We start from the raw sequence: 21,799 nt of genomic DNA, 5'->3' as shown, positions 1-21,799 counted from the left end.
AACCTGCTTTGCTTAACTCTCTAGTTTATTTCATAATTATAACATCTATATATTCATTGATTATAAAACTGGCTTTGAAATCCAACAGGAATTTCAATGCCAGTGCTCACTGAAAATTCACTTAAAAGCGTCCTAAGGTGTATCAGCTCATCTATGTATCAGTACTCACCCATTCCCCATGAGCAGCTCATATCAACGTTCTGACTGCTTTCATTTCCTTGCTCCTCTTTTTCATCTTCCTCATCAGAATCCTCTCCCAGCATGGTCTTTTCCAGCTTTGCTTGCTGCTGCTTCCGCAGTGCCTTCAGCTGTGTCACGGTCAGCTCTGACTCAGACTCCTGGTCCTCTTCAGGTCCCTATGTCACAGAGAACAACTTTATGAAAGTGTTTTAGATAGGAAAAAAAACAAAACACTTCTTTTCAATAGGCGTGCAAATTACAGGTAGTAACATAAATGGATCGCAGTGCTCATGTAAAAGCTGAATTACTGGACCAATTGTTATAGATTGCATGCTCAGATATATCAATTTCAGTGGCCAAAGGGGGCAAAAAGAGATGAGCATTACTGTTTAGTTGTAGGCAGCTCAAACACAGCTTTATTTAAAGGCAGAAAGCAAGGATTTCCACCAGTGCCACAATGGAAGCATTTGAGGAACAAGCAGCTAAGTCCTCTGACCCCTACTAATACAAGCTCTCTTTTTGGGCACGAGGAATCACAAAATGGTTTGGGATGGAAGGACCTCAAAGCCCACTCATTTCCAAACCCCAGCCATGGGCAGGGCTGCTCCCACCATCGCAGGTTGCACAGCATCTCATCCAACCTGGCCTTGACACCTCTAGGGATGGGGCACTCACAGCTCCTCTGGGCAGCCTGCTCAAATTGATATGAGTGCAGCCGAACCACCCCCCCATCTCAGAAGCGTTTCCCTCTCGCTCCAGGCCCCTGAGTGGGCACAGCCACCTGAACTGCCGCGTGTGACCAGGGGAAGCCGCCGTGCAATCTCCGAGCCCCTCTCCCGGCCCACCTGCAGGAGGAAGAGGCGGGAGCTGCCTCCGAAGCGCAGTCCGTGGCCCACCCGCACACGGCAGTAGGTGCGCGGCGGCACCCGCGCCTTGTTGAGGAAGGTGCCGTGCGTGCTGCCCAGGTCGTACACGTAGAAGCCAGCATCGGCGTCGGGGCCGTCGGCGGAGCGGCCGCGGTACTGCAGCACGGCGTGGTGCCTCGACACCGACGGGTGCTCCAGGGCCAGCGCGCAGCCGGGCAGCCTCCCCACCAGGAACCAGCTGCCGCCCTCCAGCCGCACCGAGCCCAGCAGCACGCCGCCCTTCAGCACCTCCAGCCCATAGCCGGCATCGGCGGGCGGCCGGCCGCCCCACGGCGGCTCCTCGTAGCGCGGCGCCGGCATGGAGGCGACCGGGCGGGGCGGCACGGGGCCGGGCGAGGGGCCGGGACTGGGCGCGGGGCCGGGCTCGGCGTTCTGCGGAACGGGCAGCGGGCGGCTCGGCCGCTTGAACTCGGCGGGCTCGGTCTCCGTTTCCATGGCCTCCGCCATCTTGTCTCGTCCGTTCCCAAATAGGGTCCTCCGGGCACGAGCGCCTCCGGGGCTGTGGTACCGGGCGGAGGGAAGGGCGCGGCTCTGCCGTTCGCACCGTCGCCTCGGCCACGGCTGGGGGTAGCGCGAGGGACGAGACCGGCGGTGGGTGGGGGAGAGGATAACGGGGAAGGGTGGCGGCGGCCGTCGGAGCTCCGTGCGGGAGCGCGGCTGCTGCGGGGTGCCGCGTTTGGCGGCGGACCGAAGCCGAGTTCCGGTAGGGCGGAGGGGAGCGAGGTACGGCGGGGCTGAGCTTGCGGCCTTCCCCTCCGCCGAGTTTCCCGGCACCAGTCAGAGCCCGAATCGCTGTGCGGAGCTGGGGCGCGGCGCCGTTCTACTTAAAGTCGTTCCCTCTTCTCTGCTGTTTTGCTTTCTTCTTTCCCCCTTAGGAGAAGCAGCTGTGCGTTCTGTTGCACGGACGTTGCATCCTGATGCTGTCTTGAAAGCTGGGTTTCTCACGGTGACTTCAGAAGAGTTTTCTTGCCGTCGGTTATTTGCTCTATTCCGAGGCTGGCACCAATCTGTTGCTGCCCAAAGCTGAGAGTTTCTCCCCACGGCTTGTACTGCAGTGTTTGGGAGCCTTCCCAGTGCCGTGAGGACGATCCTGTGTCACAATGCTGCGCTACTGGGGCGAGATCCCGGTGCCATCCAACCAGGCCAACCGCAGCTCTTTTGACCTGCTGCAGCGGGAGTTCCGCACGGTGGAGGTGCAGGACCCTCCTTTGCACCAGCCGTCAGCCAACAAACCGCGGCCCACCACCATGCTGGATGTCCCCTCCGAGCCCTGCAGCCTCACCATCCACACCATTCAGCTCATCCAGCACAACCGGCGGCTGCGCAGCCTCATCGCCATGGCCCAGGCACAAAACCAGCAGCAAGCGGAGGGCATCAAGACAGAAGACAACGAACCTCTGCCCTCTCGTCCGGCCTCGCCGCCTCTCCCCGATGACCTGCTTCCTCTGGACAGCAAGCCCCCCAAAATGCCGTTCCAGCTGAGGCACAGTGACCCAGAGAGTGATTTCTACAGGTGTGTGGTATTTCCTTGGCTTCTTTCAAGTTGGAAATTAGGAAAAATTTCTTCTCAGAAGGATCAGTGAAGTGTTGGAACGAGGCTGCCTAGGGAGGTTGTAGAGTCATTGCCATCCTTGGAGGTGTTGAAGAAACGTGCGGATGTGGCAGTGGGGGACATGGCTCATGGGCATGGTGATATTGGGTTGGTGGTTGGACTGGCTGACCCTAGAGGACTTTCCAACCTTAATGATTCTAAGAATCCTGTCTGCAGGACAGCTGAGTGTTCTTAAATATATATGTTATTTTGTCAGTTCCCTAAGGCTGATGAATTGTATGTAAAGAATAAAATAGGCCTAGGAACAGAAAGATTGAGATGCACGCAACATACAGTTTGTTTAAAACAAATGTGTCTTTGCTTTCTGCCTATAAAATGCAGATGTGTAGTGCTGATTTCTGTCTCATTAGCACTCAGCTTAATGGTTGTTTTGCCATCTTCAGTGGTATTTTGATAAAGCTAGTTATTGAAGCGAAGTCTTTTATGTTTAGGTCACTTACTATTAGACTATCTGTATTCTGACAATTCAGAAGATACACAACTGGGTGTTGGCCCTTTAGGTTCTGAGAATATGCTTTGTTAATTAGTAACTTGTAAGATTTCAGTGCCCAAGGATGAATGGTGTTGCCATCTCATCCTACTGTCAGTGTTTGTAGCCTGGTCAGAGATGGCAGTGAGTGCTGGTGGGAGGTAGTTCCTGTCTCTCCAATGCTGGTTCCACCAGCCAAGGACTTGAGGAAATAGAAAGGAAGGTTGCATTGCTCCTTTGCAACTGATCTTTGTTTACACAATATTGCCACCTCCTCCTTGCCAACCCTCTGATGAACACTACATTCACACAGAGATGCTCCATTTTTTGCAGGATCTCATGGTACCTCTTAGACTGTGCATTTAAATTCACAGGTTAATCCTCACTGTTCTTAAGGCTGCTCTAATAAATGTGATATAGGAGAAAACAATATCTCATTTATTTTCAAATGTGGAAAACTTACATCCATGAAATATAGTCGGTTAAACGTGTCAGATCTTTTATGGCCTGGATTTTTTTATTGAAAGATGTTCCTTTTGGTAACATTGTCTCTCTGCATAGTGGAGCAAGACTTTAGTGCTGTTTTTGGAGGAACATTATGTCCTGGTTTCAGTTGGGATAACAATTTGAATATTTCAAACTTGAATTCCCGTAGTATTCCTGTGTGAATTGCCATCTAGTCCTGGTGATTTGCAACTGTTGATGTTACAGTTCTTGGAATACACAATAGGGGATTAACGTTTGATTTTGGCTGGTATAGAAACAGAAGGTAACCCTAAATTATCACCTTCATCCTTCTGGGATGAAATAAAGTGATTTGCCTGAAGGGATGAGGGGATATCCCATGTGTATAAGCTTGAGCCCTGTGCCTCCTGCTCCTTATTGCGTTATGGTTTGTAGAGCTGAAGTAGCCTTGTGTACCTTGCAGTCTTCTGTGCTGACCTTTCTAATGCCTTTCGCTGTAACTTTAAATTTTCAGTGGCCCTAGCCATGGTTTGGGGGCCGCTTTGCCCTTTTATTGTCCCTTGGGAGTCTCCGAGGTGCTGGTAAACAAATGTTATTTAACAGTCAACCACATGGGGGAGTTTAAGGACTAGATTGCAGTAAGTAGATGGGCGGTTTGGAAATGGAGCACTTTGTGGCCGACTGATTTAGTGTGAGCCGTGGTACAGAGTAGAATTTAACTGTATGCCTGCTAAACCAAACACATTTCTGCTTTTCCAGGAGGCAAGCTTTTGGTTTGCTGTTGCATATTTGCTGTTTTAAGCAAACGACCTACAAGATTTGTCAGTGCTTGTTTTTAGTGGGTAAAACAATCAAGGGAGGGACCGTTCTTCTTTTTGCCAAAACATGATATTGCTTGGTTTTATGATGCCTTTTGTGTGTCATTGCCAGAGCTACAGTGTTAGACTAAATGCATATTTTAGTTTCGTTTTCTTTAGTAGTAACTTTGGTCTCAGAAGTAGTGTGTAGGTATGTTTGTCCATAGGAAGAAAGGAAGAGTGGCCAGCCTGAATTAGACCACAAGTTTCTTTAATATAGCCATGTTCTCTTCTGTTTCCCTGTTATTCATTTTTTCCTTTGAGCTCACAGCCTTGTCTTTTATTTCAACAATGTTAACCTCTTGGTTGATTTTTTTTTTTTTCTCTTTTTTTTGTAGCACCTTCTGCCCCACACCATACCTGTAATCCCTGTTTCCACATCCCTTTTGTAGTGAGGAGGAGGCAGAACCTAATTTACTGCTACTTTTCAGTTTTCTGGCCTTTTCAACCCCTTCCAGAAATCTGTGCCAGCAAGAAATTTAATTAGGACTCTGTTCCTTTTCTGCATTTTTTTTAGGCTGTGGATAAATATGCGGAAAAAAATATTTGACTCTGGCACAGATCCTTGAGGAATGCCCTTAGCTTTCCAATGTAGGTCTCTTATATGCTTGCTTGTCAATGGCTTTGGAGGGCTGTGGAAGGCTTATGAAGCAGGTTTTCCACTTACAGGAGCTGTCTGGAGTCTTTCTGAAGGTATCATATTTACCCATCTGTCCTCTAACTTTGTTCTTATCATTTCTGTGAATTTTCCTGATGTACCAGAATAGTACAGGCTTACCAGCCTGTAGTTTTTCATATTTTTTTTTTTCCCCCTGAATACATTGAAAGAGTATTTTCACACTTCCTACCTTCTGGTTCTCATGGGCCGTGGCACCTTAAAGCAAGAGGTGATTCACCACAGCTATTCAGATGTTTCATCCCTGAATTCCTGTAGTATTCCTGGGTGGATTGCCATCTGGTCCTGGTGATTTGCAACTGTTGATGGAATACACGAATACACCGTTCTTGGAATACATGATAGGAGATTAACATTTGATTTTGGCTGGTATAGAAGCAGATGGTAAATTCAAAGCATAGTTGATGAGGAATAAGTAAGGAACTGTAAACTTACAACTGCCATTTCAACAGGAGATTCTTACCATAATATGGCTGTTAGCTCTTCCTTCCTCTCTGTTCAGCTTCCCCCTATTAATATGGATCCATTGTCGAAAGAAGCCTAACTTACTAATTATACTGCTCTCCAGAGGATTTTGTGTGTGTGTGTGTGTGTGTGTACATGGTTGCTTTCTTAATGGATTTCTCTGTCAGTCTCTCATGTGTGTTCCTGACCACATCACGTTTGCGCTTTGTATTGAACTGAGAATTGAACTGGGAGCTCGCCATGGGATGAGAGCTCATGGCAGAAGGCCTAATAGTTAAGTGTTTGTACAGAAGTAGGGAAGTGCATGTTGGTGGGATAGCAGGGTTAGCGTTGAGGGGGATCTGGAGTAGTAGAAATCAGAGCAGGCAGAACATGCTTAGCCTGTTGGATAAAGCATTTCAGTTCCACCTCCTAAACTTTATGGCATTCTGCATTGTCCCACTGGGACCCAACTTATTTTCCAAATGTTAGCTATTACCTGTTGCCATTATCTACTGAACAGTTTCTGTATATACCTGGGCATCCTCCTGCAGGCAAAGCAGAGCTATTTGAAAATAGGCTTACTCAGGATGAGGCAGAAAGAAGTCCTTTCCCAAAAGGAAGCTTATTTTTCATTTTGAATTGGTGTTTTTGTTCACCAATACGCTCTGATTAGTATAATCTCTTTTTTTTTCCCCCTGATGTTGTCCTTTATTTTATTGTGTTGGGAAAAATGGCTTGATGCACCTAATTTGGTAGAAATTCAACTCTACATTGAAATGTTTCCTAAAACTAATGTGTTCATAAGAAAACAATCCCTCCCTCCATCTGCCGCTAGCTTATGCTCTCCTATGTGGGAGAAGAGCACTTCAGTCCATTACCGCAGGTGAGTAAACCTCAGCTGTTGATGTTTGTACTGACTCAGTCCAAACACTTTCCCTGAGGTGGCACAGCAAATGGACCATAAGCTCTCCTTTCCTTTCAGAAAAAAGTCTTTACAGGAGAGGAGCTGGGGTGAATGGACTGTGGTGCCTTTGGGGGCTGGCCGTGTGTCATGTTAACTGGCTGAGGAAATGAGCCTGTTGTGAGTTCTGAAACCGTATGAATAATGAAAATGAGCCCAATTGGTGTAAACTGGTCATTTTTTCCTCATGTGTTGGTGTAAAGTTCTGCATGTTGCACATGGGTAACAGTAGAAGAGGGCTCAGCTTTTGGACCTGATGAATTTGTTGTATCTTGGCAGGTTGATTTCTGTCTGGAACGTCATCTGGTGTTAGTGACCCATGGAAATGGTCATGGAAATTTGGGAATACGAAACTGAAGAGTGAGAAGGTGGCCAGTGTTTGTGATAAGTTTCATACTGTATCCTCCATAGGGATGATCACCTCCAAGTCATAGGCCTACCTGCTGGTCTTGTTGATCTCTAGGCTTGGTTTCAGGTGGCAGCTAGATGAAGAGCCTTTTGGTAAAGCAGCAAGTACTGCAGAGAATGGCATTCTGCATAATAGTATTTGGGGAGCTGCTCATGGAGCTGTTGGGCATCTGGATGAGATCTAAGACCAGTGCACTTTACCTGTGATGACTGGAGGAAAGAAGTTTGCTGGGAAGACTTGGCATTAGCTGTTCTCAACTTAAATGTGTCTGTATGCCCATTTCTGTTTATTTTTCATCTTATTAGATGGTACCTGGAAGTTAAAGGAGATGAAGAAAAAAGATATTGTTGTTTTCTGTTAATGTCTATAGCAGTGTTTCCTTTTTTTTTCTCCTGTCTAATCAGGTTTTTAATCATCTTCCCTTTATTGTTTGCCATGGAAAACAGGAAATCAAAGGAAGGAAAAATAAGAAAAACAAAACAAAATTGATTGACCTTAGCAAGAACAAGAAGTGGGGAGTTGGATTTGAGTACAGTACCTGAAATTTCTTTTCTCTCTGTCTTTAATTGATTAGACTTCAAGTTGATTATATCCCTTTCAGCACAGTGACCTAGCTGCACTTTAATGCTGGCAATTAGTTTCTTCTCCTCTAGGAATTTAAAAGAGGTATGACATTCTGTGCTGCTTCCTGAACAGTGATATGCATTCCTGTATGCATATTCACTTCAGAATTGGCTGAATATTCTGCTTGGGCTGCCACATTCTGTATCTAGTGCTTAAGTTTGCCCATAATGCTTTGTATGACTGACAAACCATCAGTAGCAGCTATTTGCTTCTGTATTAATTGTAAACTAGTGTTTAATGTTTTTGGTACCAGTTTTGGTACCATTTTGGTACCAAAATCCCTTCCTAGGTGCACATTTTGATGGCTGCTTTCCGGTTGTTTTTCTTTCTTTCTTCCCCCTCACACTCGGCCCCCCCCCCCCCCCTCCCTTTTTTCCCTTTTTTTTCTTTCTTTGTTGTTGTTGTTGTAACCTCCTTTTCCCAGCACTGTATGAGTTGTACAGCTCTTTGTAAGCTGCAGAAATCTGTCCCTGAGAGATGGAGGGCATAGTTAGGGAGATGTAAAAACAGCACAGATGACACTTGGTTTAGAAGGGTACTGATGAGCTTTTAATTCATTTTGTCAGAGCGCCGGCTGTTTTCTTTCCTTAGTACTCACATAATTGAGTAGGAAACTGGGATGTGAGTCATTTTCCAGCAATTAATGACTGGGATGAATCCATGACCTGAGATCCACATGCTGTTCTTAATATCCACGTAGTAATATCGTCACCTGCAGCTCTTAATATAGTGTGCTTGCCACCCCTCTGCCTCTTTACTTGAATAAGCAGAAAGTGTTGAGCTGAGCTGGTTCTTTAAAATGAACCTCTGGGCTTTGGTTCTCATAGCTCTGAGCTTAACCTCCCATTGTCAGTTCTCTGTAATGTTATCTTTTTCTACTGCTATGTTTCAGTATGGGTCAGTTCTGAGGATCAGCGGGAGCTGTGGCTCTGTGACCCAGTGTCTCAGTGAGAATGAAAGATTCTCAATGGCTTGTTGGAGAAGCAGAATAGTGAGAATTTTACCAAGACTACTGCTGCCTTCTATGTAAATCATTGGTGTTGTTTAATCAGGTCTTGTTACTGGAGAGGTTGTGTGCAAATAGTGTATGGAGAGTGAGACAAAGTCTCAGAGTGGGCTGAATGAGATGTTGGAAGAAATTGATCAGAAACAAATGAAGGGTGAAATTGCTAGCTTTCTTCAGCCATTGATTCCGAATGGAGTGGAAGAAAGTAAATAAACACCGTACTTAGCAAAAGGATACTTGATTTTTGACATCAGCAGCTGAGGATTGTTATGGGCGAATAAATGGCGTATGTTTAATTGTGAGTTTAGAAATATGATAGAAGTGTGTTTACATTTCTTGTTAAAACTTCTCCTAGCTCATCTTCTTTGTTTCCTACGTGGAATATCTGTTTGTTATCACACTGTGTTGAAAAATTTGGTTGCTTGACTGTAACTGAATGATTTGGGAAGTGCTCATGTCAGTTGTCCTGTCTCCTCTGTCCTACACTGTCACATATTCCTGCTTAGCAGAACAGAGAAAAGAGGTCTCAGGCCCAAGGCCAAGGAATGCTGCTTTCAGGGCAGAAGCTCTGCGGGCTTCCTGGGAGGCTTTGTGTTTACTTGCTGTGTCACAAGTTGGGATATCTAGTTCTCTGTCCTGCTCTGTGATTATTGGGAGAAAGGATATGGAAGTGGTCTTTCTGGCTACAGTGTAGCTTTATGAGATGTTCCCATTTCTGACTTTTTATGTGTGTCTTGTGCATTATAAATTCAAATCTTGTCTATCCCAGAAGCCTTTGTATCTGACTATTAGGCCTATGACATCAGAGATAATAAGGAAAAGAAATGTAATTAACTGAGAGGGGAAATGATTTGCATTTGTTATTTAAAATGCCTTTTTTTTGTTGTTTGTGTCAAGTACCTGTTTAATTCACATCTCTAGGAGAAAAGCTCTTTGGTGGGAAGGGAGTTGCTTAAGGATTCAGAAGATTTGCATCCCACACTTATGAATCACCCAAGGATTCTTATGGCATTAAAAGTGAAAATGGGACTCAGTAGCACTGATTTTGTGGGAAAGGGAAGGAAAGTTGATAAACCTGTGCTAGATGTATTCTTATGTAATGGAGAAACTGTGGTGAGCTCCAAACGACTTGCTTTCCCTCTGTAGATCATATTGAAAATATGCTTTGAACTGATAAATCATTTGAGTTTTTGCAGATGTGCTCTTTTTCTCCCTTCTGCTTTTTTAGAGGAAAAGGGGAGCCTGTGACTGAGCTGAGTTGGTCCTCCTGTCGGCAGCTTCTCTACCAGTCAATGGCCACTATCCTGGCTCACACGGGCTTTGACTGCGCCAACGAGAGTGTCCTGGAGACCCTGACAGACATAGCCCACGAGTACTGCTTGAAGTTCACCAAACTGCTACGCTTTGCTGTGGATCGAGAAGCCCGACTGGGGCACACCCCTTTCCCAGACGTCATGGAGCAGGTCTTTCATGAAGTGGGCATTGGCAGCGTGCTCTCACTGCAGAAGTTCTGGCAGCACCGCATTAAGGATTATCACAGCTATATGCTTCAGGTGAGAGGAGCAGTGGTGAGTGGGCTGCACGGCTCAATTGTTTGTTCCCTTAACAATATGGAGGTTTTCCAATTGGAAAACCTCATGGTATGGAGAAGAGTCAAAAAGGAAACTGGAAATAGGCTTTTTTTGGCGGAGATGACTTATTTGTGTCCCTACAGAGGCTAAGAGTGCTGTGTTGATAGTTTGGGTTTAAGGGGAGGCCCCCAGCTGTGTGATGACCCAAAGTCAAAGTAAAGTCAGCAATGACAGATTAACTGAACTTTTTCCTTTAAAGGGATGTTTGGCTGCTTACCAGTTCATAAATAAAGGGAGCAAATGAGCAAAAATTACTTAGCTGTACAATGGCTTGTTTTGGCATTAGCAAGGGGTGGCTTGCTTAAGCAATTAGAGTATAAGACTAATACTGTACTGATATGAGTTATTTAACAAGATCATCTATAGGGAACTGTATTTCTGTGGTGAAAGGAGAGGAATTGTTAAATCTCCTGGGAATGAGAGGTGCCATGTAAATGTAGGTTGTATGAATAAGGGCATAGTTTTTTTTGGTCCATATATTCTGTGGAATTGAATGTGTGTTTTATTTGAGTGACAGAAGAGCTTAAGGAATGCAAGAGTTGATGCGGGAACTTTATTCAAACTCATCGAAAGCTGAGATTTGAATCAAGGAGGTGGCCCGTGACCAAAGGCAAAACCTACTACAAATCATCTTTCTCTTCCTCATTGTCATGCTGTTTGAGAGTGCTAGTTGACTCACCTTGGAGCAGCTGCTTGTGCTTCTTCCTATCCCATGGTTGTCACCTTGTGTATTACAGAGGTAGCATAAATCAGAAACACCTATAACTACATGTAGTATGTAAATTGTGATGGACTCTGGCTTGTGCATAAAAATAGCATCATCAAGATTTGTCCTCATTAAAAGTGTTTTTGTTCCAAAGGACTGATTGCATGATTGCATTAGTTAAAAGATACTCTTGTGTTGTTGGGCGTTTATTTATTTATTTATTTATTGTCCTCCCTGGTTTGAAGGGCTGTGAAGCTGCTTGTAGTGAATGTTTGCATCCTGATACCTAGATGTTGTTTCTTTCTGGAATTCAGGTTTTCTGTAGCTGATGTAATTCATCCCGCAGCCAGTTGTTGTCTTTCTTATTGTGGTTTTAATATAGGCTAAGGTCCACGCTAACCCTGTATTTAGAAACTTGTCTAGAAGGGGGAAATAAGCTCTGATGTTATTTTTCTTTCTTCTCATTTAAAAAGGCTTTGGGCTTTTCCTGAACACAGTTGACTGAACATTGGGATTCAAGTGGTACAAACCAGTACTTGTTACAAGCAGACTAAATCTGGAAGTCTTAATTTAATTGCTTACAGTTTTAACACTTCTAGAAGCAAGGAGATTGTTCCAAATCTCATTCCTGCATTTCAGTGGTCTGGAGAAAAATGGTTTTTGTTGTTTGTTTTTTTTTTGCTATGAATCTCATTGAGGGTAACCAGGCTTTGCTAGTGATGACTATAGAACCTAATGAATTTCTGATCTTGTTTTTTAATGCTGGAGTAAGTTTTAGTACTGATAGACAGAAAAACCTTAGAGGTACAACCGAAGAATAAAACTGAGGTCATTCTGTCTTGATTTTTTTTCCTTTGCTTAAATTTCTGGGCCTCATAGTTGCTGTCTGTGAAATAAATCTGCTCGTGTATATCAAGCAGATGTGTTAAGGAATTAAGCCTTCTTTTAAAGTTCCTTGATAAGGGTAGAAGGTTTCCTTAAAGGGGGAAAGGATCTTTTTTTTTTCTTTTTTTTTTCCTGTAGCTGACGACTCTGTACTTGTTCAGCCACATCAGACAATAATACTCAAGTGGAAAGCACACTGCAATGTAACTGTCATCAAAGTCTCTGAAATCACTGTGACCTTTCCTGTCTCTGTTTTTTTTTTTTTATATCTTCCCTGATCTTTGACAGGTTAGCAAGCAGCTCTCTGAAGAGTATGAGAAGATTGTCAACCCTGAAAAGGCAGCAGAAGACACAAAGCCTGTGAAGATTAAGGAGGAGCCTGTTAGTGATATCACTTTCCCCATAAGTGAGGAGCTGGAAGGAGATCTTGCTTCTGGTGACCAGTCTTTGCCTGTTGGAGTTCTCGGAGCTCAAAGTGAGAGATTCTCTGCAAATTTGGAAGTAGAAGCTTCCCCACAGACTTCAGGTAGTTGCTTGTTGTTACTACTACAAACAGTCCCTCAGCTGTTCTGTGTGATCAGGTAGTGACAGGACAAGAGGGAACAGTTTCAAACAAAAAAAAGGGGAAATTTAGATAAGATGTTAGGAGGAAATTCTTCATTAAGAGGATGGTGAGGTACTGGAACAAACTGCCTATGGGTGCTTCATTCCTCGTGGTGGTTAAGGACAGATTGGATGGATCTTTGAGTAACCTGGTCTAATGGAATGTGCCCTGTCCGTGGCAGGGAGTTTGGAACTAGATGATCTTTGACGTTGCTTCCAAGCCAAATCATTTCCCCTGAAGAGCACAAAATGGTTTCTTTATATGGTGCTTATTTTTAGGGGATGGTCATTCTTGGCTTTGTTACTAGTAGCTGTGAGCACTGGAGTCTTTCTCCCAGTCTGATGTAAGGAAGGCAGAAATAACCAGAGTTTTATTCTCATTCCTACTCAGGAGGAAAAGGAGTGCAGGTGGGGTCTTCTTTGTTTCTTTGTTTTAGTTTGGTTTTGTACTTTTTTTTTCTGAGTAGTCTGGAATTCTTGTCCAGAGTTTCGTGTTACTGAGATGTTGAAGGCTATGTTCCTTGTGACTGGAGTAAAGTCAGGAGTCTGTGTGGGCACTGAATGAGTTTGGAAAATACTAACGATTCTTGTGCAGACTTCTGTATTTGGAAGACATCCTGGTAGTCACAGCCATTGCTTTATGAAAGTTTATCATTGATTTAAGTGAACTGTACTTGTGGGAGTCTCTTGTCCTCTTGCAAGTTTCCTGAAAGCCTGCTGTAGTTAGCTGCCACCATGGAAAGTGAAACAATGAGTGGAGTTGTTATGGAGTCTGTCCTCTGTTTCTCAAAGTCATCCCTGTGTGTTGGCATTGAAGCATGCTGGTGGCTGACGCTAAACAGTCTGCTGATGCTGTACCGTTTCTGTGTCTATATAGGCCAATTTTATTCTCTGCACCTTCTGATAGCACTGAGTTTTACAGAAAGTGAAGTCAACGTTCTTTCCTCAAAAAACAAACGGTGTTTTTTTGGTGGTTTTTTTATTTTTATTTTTTTTTTGGTAGAACCTTCTGAGCTTTACCAGTCTTTGCAATAATAAATGTTTCCCTTAAAAATCTGGTTTAAAAGCAATGAAATATTAACCTTAACATATGTATTATGTATCGAGGGCAGAGTGTACCTCTCAGTTCCTTAGCTTTTTTAAAAAATAGCATATTCTGTTGAATTAAAAAAAAAAAAAAAACAACAACAAAAAACAAACAGGAGCAACAACACAGAACGTACACAGATCCATCTGATGTGTTTCTAAAAGCTTACATTGTTTTCCATTATACTTCTGAGATGTGAAGCACTCACGTTTTTGCAGAAGAAAGAATAGCAGGTTCTTCTGGCCCATCTGGGGTTGCAAGTGATTCAACTGAAAAGTTTGGTATAGCATCTACCACTTGAGACTCAGAGGTTAGCACGCTAGCTGTATATTAAATGTCTTTTGCCTCTCTGATACCGAATTGATGTTTTCTAATTAAGAATACAAGTGCTCTGTTCCTCTCTGAAAATCCCTCTTCACTTCACAAGGGTCTTTGGAAGTCTCACTGCTGTTAAGAAGTCCCAGTCTAGAGATGGGCAGGCTGGAGAGCGTAATATCACCAGATGTGAGAGAAAGCTGCTGCAATTAGGACACCATCAGCTCAAATATGCAAGTGTGAGACCTGTAGAGAGGGCAGCAGTGCAACGGTGTCAGACGGCAGAATGTCCTTTCAGCCTTCTCTGTTCTGCATGTGTTTTTGCTTATGCCAGAGGTCACAGCTGTGGACTAGCTGCTTAATTTCAGTGCAGCTGGAGAAATAGAGGCCAAATTGGAGATCTTGTTCCTCCACCCAGACAGACAAATGAGGATTAGCTCATTTGTAAAGTACTTGGAAGCTGAAGTGCTTTGAAGATGAAATGTGCAGTGTCACCGCTTAAGTACTGTTAGTCCTTGGTGACACTCTTGATGACAGATAGTAGAGCTGAAAGGAATAAGGTTGAGCAATGCAGAGCAATTGATGAAAGAAAGAAACAATAAGTTTAGTGAGCACCTTTGATTATAGTGCAGGCTGGAGCTGCAACTCTGTGGAAGTAACAGCATTTTAATGATGTGTCCACTGTTGTTGAGAGGAATGCATTCACTTGTGGTTAACAGAAAAATAACTTTTCAATAAGGCAGCTGGACATCAGCAAGCACTTCAGCTCTGGCTCGCTGTCTGACTACTGAACTGATGCAGGTTGTGTTTTCTGCCCTTGTCACCTAAGCCCTGGTATGGGCTGCATGGCTATTAAAAAGATTCCCAATCCATACATAAGAGAAAGTTCACAGTACAAACAAGTTGGAAGACTTGTTCTTGGTGTAACTAGTTGGTAGTGAGGGAATATTGATAGGCATATTTTAGTAACAGAGAATAGTAATGGTACATATGAGAGGTTTGGTTGTGATTTAAACAGTTGCAAAGCTTAATAAAACCTAGTTTCTTAGTTTGTGTTACTATCCGCATGAATTTAACCCCTCAAAAGAGGGATCAGATGTAAAGTGAGAGAAGATTTTAGGCTTTGGTAAGATTTGGGCTCATTATGTGCATGTCAGCAAGGGGCCCAATTAGTATGTTTTTAATAGGATTTTTGTCTCTCTTAAAACTTTAAATAAGAAGATATAATGCAATCTATAATTACTACTCTTGGGGACAAAGCATTTGCTGTTTTTAAGAAGCATGGTTTCATAATCTTAGAAAATCCTCAGTCTGCTCACAGTTTGCACACTAGTCCAAATGAAAAACAAAACAAACAGCAACATGTTACACTAGCATGGATTGGCCTGTCTTCCTCTGCAGGATGAATTAAAAATGGGAAGATTCCTCTTGAGTGTCTGTCTGGCCACCCATGTGATAAGAAGTCATTCATTGTTGCTGTCAAGTTACGTTCAAACAGGTTTTGGAGGAATTAAACATTTATGGCCTATGTTTTGAACCATACTGATGGCTTAGAAGGGGGTGGATTTATTACTTGTTATCTGCAGTAAATGCCCTCCCTCAGATCTGTTACTCCTGTTAGAAGTTAGGAGAAAAGGGAGCATGCAAATGACACAGCGCAAAGATTTGCTTTGGATCGCTAATCCAACTTTCACAAGCATCCTGAAGATGTTTGTGGTCCAAGATTTGAAGAGTTATTACTAATTTTTTTTTTTAATTATTTTTACATTTACTATTAGGAAGCCCCACATCCATTCTGAGTTAAATAGTGCAAATCTGAGCAAGCTTGAAATACTGTAGCCTTACCATGACTAAACTATGTTACAATGGTGTTGATAAGGCTATATGCATTGAAGAGTGCAGTGAGGGAGCAGGGAAGAGCAGGTTGAGTGTTAGGAAAAGTTAATTCTCTGAAAGTGTGGTCAGGCACTGCAATGGGCTGGGAGGTGGTGGAGTCACTGTCCCTGGAGGTGTTCAAGAAATGTTTAGGTGCTGTACTGAGGGACGTGGCTTAGTGGGGAGATACTGGTGATAGGTGGACGGTTGGAGTGGAGGATCTTGGAGATCTTTTTCAACCGTGGTGATTCTATGATTCTATGGTAGGAATCCAAGGAAGATCCTCCAAGTTAATTTAGATAAAATATTCAATGATTTTTTCTGTGTTTTAATGGAATTGTTTTAATCAGCCATTTAAAAAAAATCCATATGATTCCCTGGACTGTTTAACTTCCTTCTTTGTAAAATGACCTGGGACTCACCATGTACCTGTTTCCAGTCTCCAGCCTCCTTGCACAGATTTCCCCTATCTGAGAACAGCCGGGGTTTACCTTGACAGAATGGGAGGCAGTGAAAAGCAGTGCTTCCTATCAGCAGCTCCAGAGCCACAGCAGGACACACGGCTTTCACCCCTCTTGGTCCCTGGGTTGATGGCTGTCCCTGGCTGAAGCCATGTAGGCCTGGCTGCTGCTTGCAAGGTGGGGCCTGCACTGATTCTGATAACTGGATACAGGGCATGAGAAAACTGCACAAGGCTGTGTCAGGGGAGGTTCAGACTGGATATTAGGGTAATTGTTTTTTACCATGAGAGTGGTCACATACTGGAACAGACTTCCAAAAGAGGTGGCTGATGCTCAGTGCCTGTCAGTGTTCAGGGGTTGTTTGGATAATGTCCTCATTAATATACTTTAACTTTTAGCTAGCCGTGAAGAGGTGAAGTGGTTGGATCAGATGATCTTTAAAGGTCCCTTACAACCATTCTGTTCCATTCTAAGTCCTACTTGTACAGTGTACTGTCAATGTGCTGTTGGCATACTCATTGCTGCTGAGACACTCCTTCCTTGTTATTTCTAAGTTGTTATTTCTCGTGAAAGAAGCCACACAGAGAATAGCATTGTATTTGCTCTGAAAGCATAGCATCATATTTTTTAGAGCTGGAATTACTGGGCTATTACTAAAAAAAAAAAAACAACAAGCTAACAGATTTTTTTTTTTTAATTTACTGTTTCACAAAAAAAAAAAGCTGACAGATTTTAATTTATTCTTTCACACTGGTTGATGGTTATTCTCCAGATAATTTCAGCTGTAGGTTTGCTTTTACTTCTTCACTGGTGCCACTGTGCCTTGCATCGGCTTACTGTTTGTAGTTCATTTTTTCACTTGGTTGTTAATGTATGCTTTTTCTTCCTCCAGGGGCTGAGGTAAATGCTTCCCCACTCTGGAACTTGGCACAGGTGAAAATGGAGCCACAGGAAAATGAGGAGGCCAATGTACATGGCCATGGAGTCCTAGGCAGTGATGTCTTTGAGGAGCCTATGTCAGGCATGAGCGAAGCTGGGATAGCACAGAGTCCCAATGGTTCTGAGAGCAGCTATGGTTCTCATTCTGCTGACAGTCTGATGGGATCCTCACCTGTCTTCAACCAGCGCTGCAAGAAAAAGATGAAGAAGATGTGAAGAGAGGGGGCCTTTTTATTTAGTTCTGATGGACTTGAAACAAACCAAGAGAGTTCTATGATGGCTGTGATGTATAAATGGGGCTGGCCCTGGTGTATGAGGAGGCTTGCATGAAATTGTTATGAGAGATTTGATGTGTAGTGCGCTTCATCTCCCCTCATAGCTGGCTTCTGTGCTCCATCCTGACTCATGAGATTGAGGATGACTGGATGCATTTGATGGTGTCATGGCTTGCTTTGGCAGACTAATGAGGAAGTTACAAGTGGAAAACAGCCGTGAGATTTGTTAAGTCACAGAATCATTGAATAATTTGGGTTGGAGCTTTCTAGTCCAGCCAAGGCAAATAGAACAGGTTTTCCAGGGCCTTGTCTCATTGAGTTTTGAATATCTACAAGAATGTTGAGTGAAAAAAGATGGTGAATGCTCTCTTGGCAACATTTGCCAGCATTTGACTACCCTCATAGGAAAAAGATTATTCTTACATCCGCTGGAATTTTCATGTTTCAACTTGTGTTCATTGTTTCATTTTCTATCACTGTTCATCTCTGAGTTCAGTCTGACTTTGTCTTCTCTAATCTGCATGTTAAGTGGTTGTAGACAATGAGATCTCTCCTTAGCTTTTTCCTCTTCCTATATCTGTAAAAACCAAGCTCCCTCAGCCTCTCCTTGCCTTGTGCTACAGTCCCCTAACCATCTCAGTGACTTTCCAACAAAATTGCTGCAGTGCCCTTATTGTAATAGGAACCGTGGAAGTGGATAACATCCTCCAGATAAGGTCTCACAAATACAATATGAAATAATAATTTCAACATTCTGGCCACACAACTGCCAACTGTTGCAGGCAGCAAGACAGTCTCAAGTTGAGTAATTTTACTGGGGGAGAGCCTTCACTGATGATGATGATCTAGCAAAGATGCTGGAGTGTGGCCTTACGGTGCCATCAGCTAGCTCCTTTGGTGCCTTCAGATCCATCTTGTCTGTTTACATGGACTTGAAAACATCTGGCTGAAGTTCCTGCTAATTCATTCTTCCTTTGCTCTACGTAATACCTTGTCCCCTTGCACTCTTCTAGTAGACCCAGGGGGGCAGACCTAAGTAGTGAAAATGTATACTTGTGTTGAGTACATCAGTCTCAAATTGCAGCCTTTGTTTCCAGGTTGTCGAACAGCAAACCTGCATTTTCTTCAACCTTTCTTTTGCTTCCATTGCACGTAGAAAAGCCCTTCTTCGCATTTCTGTGTGTTTCAACTCCAGCTGAACTTTGCCTTCCCTAATTCTCTCCCTTCATGCTTGGACTCTGTCTTTATATCCCTCCTGGCCAGCCCATTCTCATTCCCATTTCTGTGTACATTTCTGTGTACATTTCTGTGTACATTTCTGTGTACATTTCTGTGTACATTTCTGTGTACATTTCTGTGTACATTTCTGTGTACATTTCTGTGTACATTTCTGTGTACTCTGTCAGTGCAAACTTTTCCTTCACTCCTACTGGATTGAGTGTAGCCACTTCAGGCCAGTTGCTATCTTGACAACTTAGTCTGAAGCAGAATCTGTTTTACTGCTTGCTTTTATGGCTCAGCTGACTGATGACAATTTTTGTTCTGCACAGTCCTCAGTTGATCAACTCGGTCTTTATCTTGATTCAGTGAGTATCTCTCTCAAAAGAAGCTAGCATGAACACGAATCAAGAATGAACAGTCACTTAAACTGGTTTTATACCCGTAACCCACTGTGATGTTTGAGGGAGACTTATCAGACCTCCCATTTGTCCTTAGTATTGCAAGTTTATCTTTTGAAAGGATGAGCTCCAGGCATAGTATTTTTTTTCCTGTTTCCTTATAACATGCCTAGTCTTAGTTCTTTTTTCCAAACTGTATTTCTCTTCCATTTTGCAGAAGTGGAAGCCAAACGTTAAATTCCTCTATGTCTAATAAGAATGTGTAGCTACAGGCTTTTATGGACGTTGGAGTTAAAATTGCCCATTGCAGTTTTAAGGGCTCCTCCTGGGAGGTAAATTCTAGCTTTTTGAAGTCTAGTCAGTAGTTGAACAGAGGACCAGTGTATCAGGAAATCTTTATTTTGATTCCCTCTGAGTCACCATTAGGAAAACTGCAAGGCCTCTGTTTTCTCAACTGTAAAAAAAAAAAGAATAATAGTATTTGCTACTTAGAAGTCTGTGAGATTTAGTTACTATTTAAAAAGGTACTTTGTTCCTTTAGAGAGTTTTGTTAGAGCTGTGAGCTTTTCTTCCATTGGAGTATGACTGTTGCTGGCTGGAATATGCTTCTGTGTGCACTGAAATGTTAGTGACCTACATTATACTTGTTTTAAACAAAGCAGCTTATTATAAACAAGTATAGGACAGCTGTGCTATTTGACTGCCGTAGTACAAGGAAAGCATTTTAGACGGTGTCCTCTGACTGAACTTTAGACTTCTGCAACTGAATTTGTTGCTCAGGGCCCTATTTGCAGCTGAAAGCAAACAGTCATTTTTAGGTCAACATGGGTCTGACCTAGAAGTAGAAGTCTAAAGGAGGTCAGAAGAGTGTTGTTTTAGAAGTATTTATTTTTCCACTATGCGCCAATAAAGTGAATTGAACTTGATTACCTCAGCTAAAGGCATCCACTCCATCAATATTAGTGAAGCAATCTGAATTCAGCCTTTCCTGTCTTCCTGCTAGGCAGATATTTTTCATCTTCTTCTACACATTCAGTAGTGCTTATCACTGAAATTGTAGGACTGGTCTAAAAGCAGAATGCTCATCTTACTTCAAACAGCAGATCCAGGGTTCTCCATAGCACACAGGATGTGCTTAGACCAGGGTCCTGAGGTTCAGCCTGGTTTGGCTCTTGGGTCTGTCCTTAATACTGCATTAGAACAACTGTACATGAAGCATTCGCCAAACTGCTGTGAAATATTTTTGAATTTAGGACACATAAGCAAAGTCCTTTGCACCATTTTCAGGAGCTAGAGGACAGAGTGGCTGCTGTCAGCATGGCTTGCTCATTTGCAAGATCTCAGAGGGGCTAAAAATGTGCTGCTCTCCATGGCTTTAGTTAAACCGCTTAAGCCTCAGTCTTAAGTGCTTTCTTTATATTGCTCAAGTACAGATGCTCGTCTTACTTTTAATCGTGCTTTCGTATTTCATATCCCCTTTCCACACTCACTTCGCCCTGTTATACACATGCTACAAGCCAAACCTGAGCCCTCTATTGATTCAGCTGTGTTGTTGCAGTATAAGGGAGATGTGTTATTGATTCTCTTTGGGAAGCTTGTTTATGCAGGGATTAGAAATGCATCAGCATGGTTTGTACATGTAAAAAGTGATGGCAGAGTTAAGTCTGTACCTCCTGTTTCCCATTATGCTGTGTTGCTTTTGACTTTTTGTGCACTGGATGTTTTCTTTTGTGCATATGGAAGCTTTACCTTGTAGGTGAGCCTCTCCCTTCTGAACGTTTGCAGACTTGGAATTTACAGCGCTGTACATCATGCATGAAATAGTGAAATTTCAAATCTAGCACACCAGCTCAGATACAGACAGTGTGCTCTTCTGACGAATGAAATAAGATTTTACTAGGTGTGAGGAGCTAGTGAGAAGTTCATTGACCATGTAATCCCCAAATTTTAAGCTACACTGAGATTACACAATGGCGTGGAATGAAGCTCTGCTCTCGCAGTTGGTTCTTTTTTTTCTGGTCCTTGGTAAAGTGCTCTGCTGGCCTATCTGCCTCAGAAGTTTACTATTTTGTTCATTCTTTCATCTTTATCCCTTCCCTTTCCTAAGGTGAATGAATGGAAAATTGGAATATGGAGGGTTTAATGCATCCATGTCCAGTAGCACTGATGTCCTTAGAGATTTATTTTGCCATGAATTACTAGGCTTTTGAGGTATTTTGCATGGGAATGATAGAGGATTGCAGGTGAGAGAGTGCTGGGCATGATATTTGTTTCCCTTTTTATTCCTTTGAGAAGTTTTACCTGGCGTCCAACAAAGTTCACTGTCAATGTGAAAAGTTTAGCATAGGTCAGACCATGCTACCTAGTGATTTAATTCCGAGACTATTCATGCTAATTTGAATATGCATAACGCTGTACAGAAAAAGAGATGTTCCCTGCTTAGAAATTTACAACTGAAAAAGAAAATAGGAAAATAAGATTAGATGGGGTAGGTGAGGCCAATCTGATTATATGCTGAATTCTGACACTAATGCTTATGTTATGTGTGAAAGATATTTTACTTAAGATGTTTTTGTACGTGCATGGGAGTGAAATACATGACTTCGTTTGTGTTTATATGGAACAAAATTGCTCAGAAATATTTCAGGCTTTTTTGCTTGTTTGTTTTTGTTTTGTTTTTCTCCCCTGCTCTCCTGGAGAGAGTATCTTTGCAATTTCTAAGGAAACAAAAACACTTCTCCAGAAATAAAAATTCTTGAGGTTTTATCTGA

General features: G+C 43.0%; 2 protein-coding genes across 5 annotated transcripts in view; one reads left to right on the top strand and one right to left on the bottom strand.

The window, feature by feature from the left end:
• LOC122184088 (solute carrier family 4 member 1 adaptor protein) overlaps positions 1–1,568 on the bottom strand; it is a 16,151-nt gene extending 14,583 nt beyond the window's left edge. Inside the window, exons 1-2 of the mRNA XM_042878651.1 lie at positions 1,026–1,568; positions 170–356 (exon numbers count right to left, since the gene is read on the bottom strand). Of these exons, the coding sequence (XP_042734585.1) occupies positions 170–356; positions 1,026–1,553 (715 nt within the window). The 5' untranslated portion in view covers positions 1,554–1,568. The remainder of the gene's footprint in view (positions 1–169; positions 357–1,025) is intronic.
• Positions 1–21,799, top strand: part of SUPT7L (SPT7 like, STAGA complex subunit gamma) — a 21,871-nt gene extending 72 nt beyond the window's left edge. The window contains exons 1-5 of one of the 4 annotated variants that reach the window (XM_042878686.1): positions 1,620–1,697; positions 1,982–2,619; positions 9,861–10,185; positions 12,143–12,380; positions 17,088–21,799. In XM_042878686.1, coding sequence (XP_042734620.1) covers positions 2,207–2,619; positions 9,861–10,185; positions 12,143–12,380; positions 17,088–17,350 — 1,239 coding nt within the window. In that variant the 5' untranslated portion in view covers positions 1,620–1,697; positions 1,982–2,206 and the 3' untranslated portion in view covers positions 17,351–21,799. Of the gene's footprint in view, positions 1–1,619; positions 1,698–1,807; positions 2,620–9,860; positions 10,186–12,142; positions 12,381–17,087 lie in introns of those variants that run through there. The other 3 variants (XM_042878694.1, XM_042878675.1, XM_042878665.1) reach the window with 3 other exon arrangements.

This window comes from Lagopus leucura, unplaced genomic scaffold (genome assembly GCF_019238085.1).
Source record: "Lagopus leucura isolate 7727_CA_CO unplaced genomic scaffold, USGS_WTPT01 Super-Scaffold_73, whole genome shotgun sequence".
In the NCBI taxonomy this organism is placed as follows: domain Eukaryota; kingdom Metazoa; phylum Chordata; class Aves; order Galliformes; family Phasianidae; genus Lagopus; species Lagopus leucura.
This window is presented reverse-complemented; position numbering and strand designations above follow the sequence as displayed.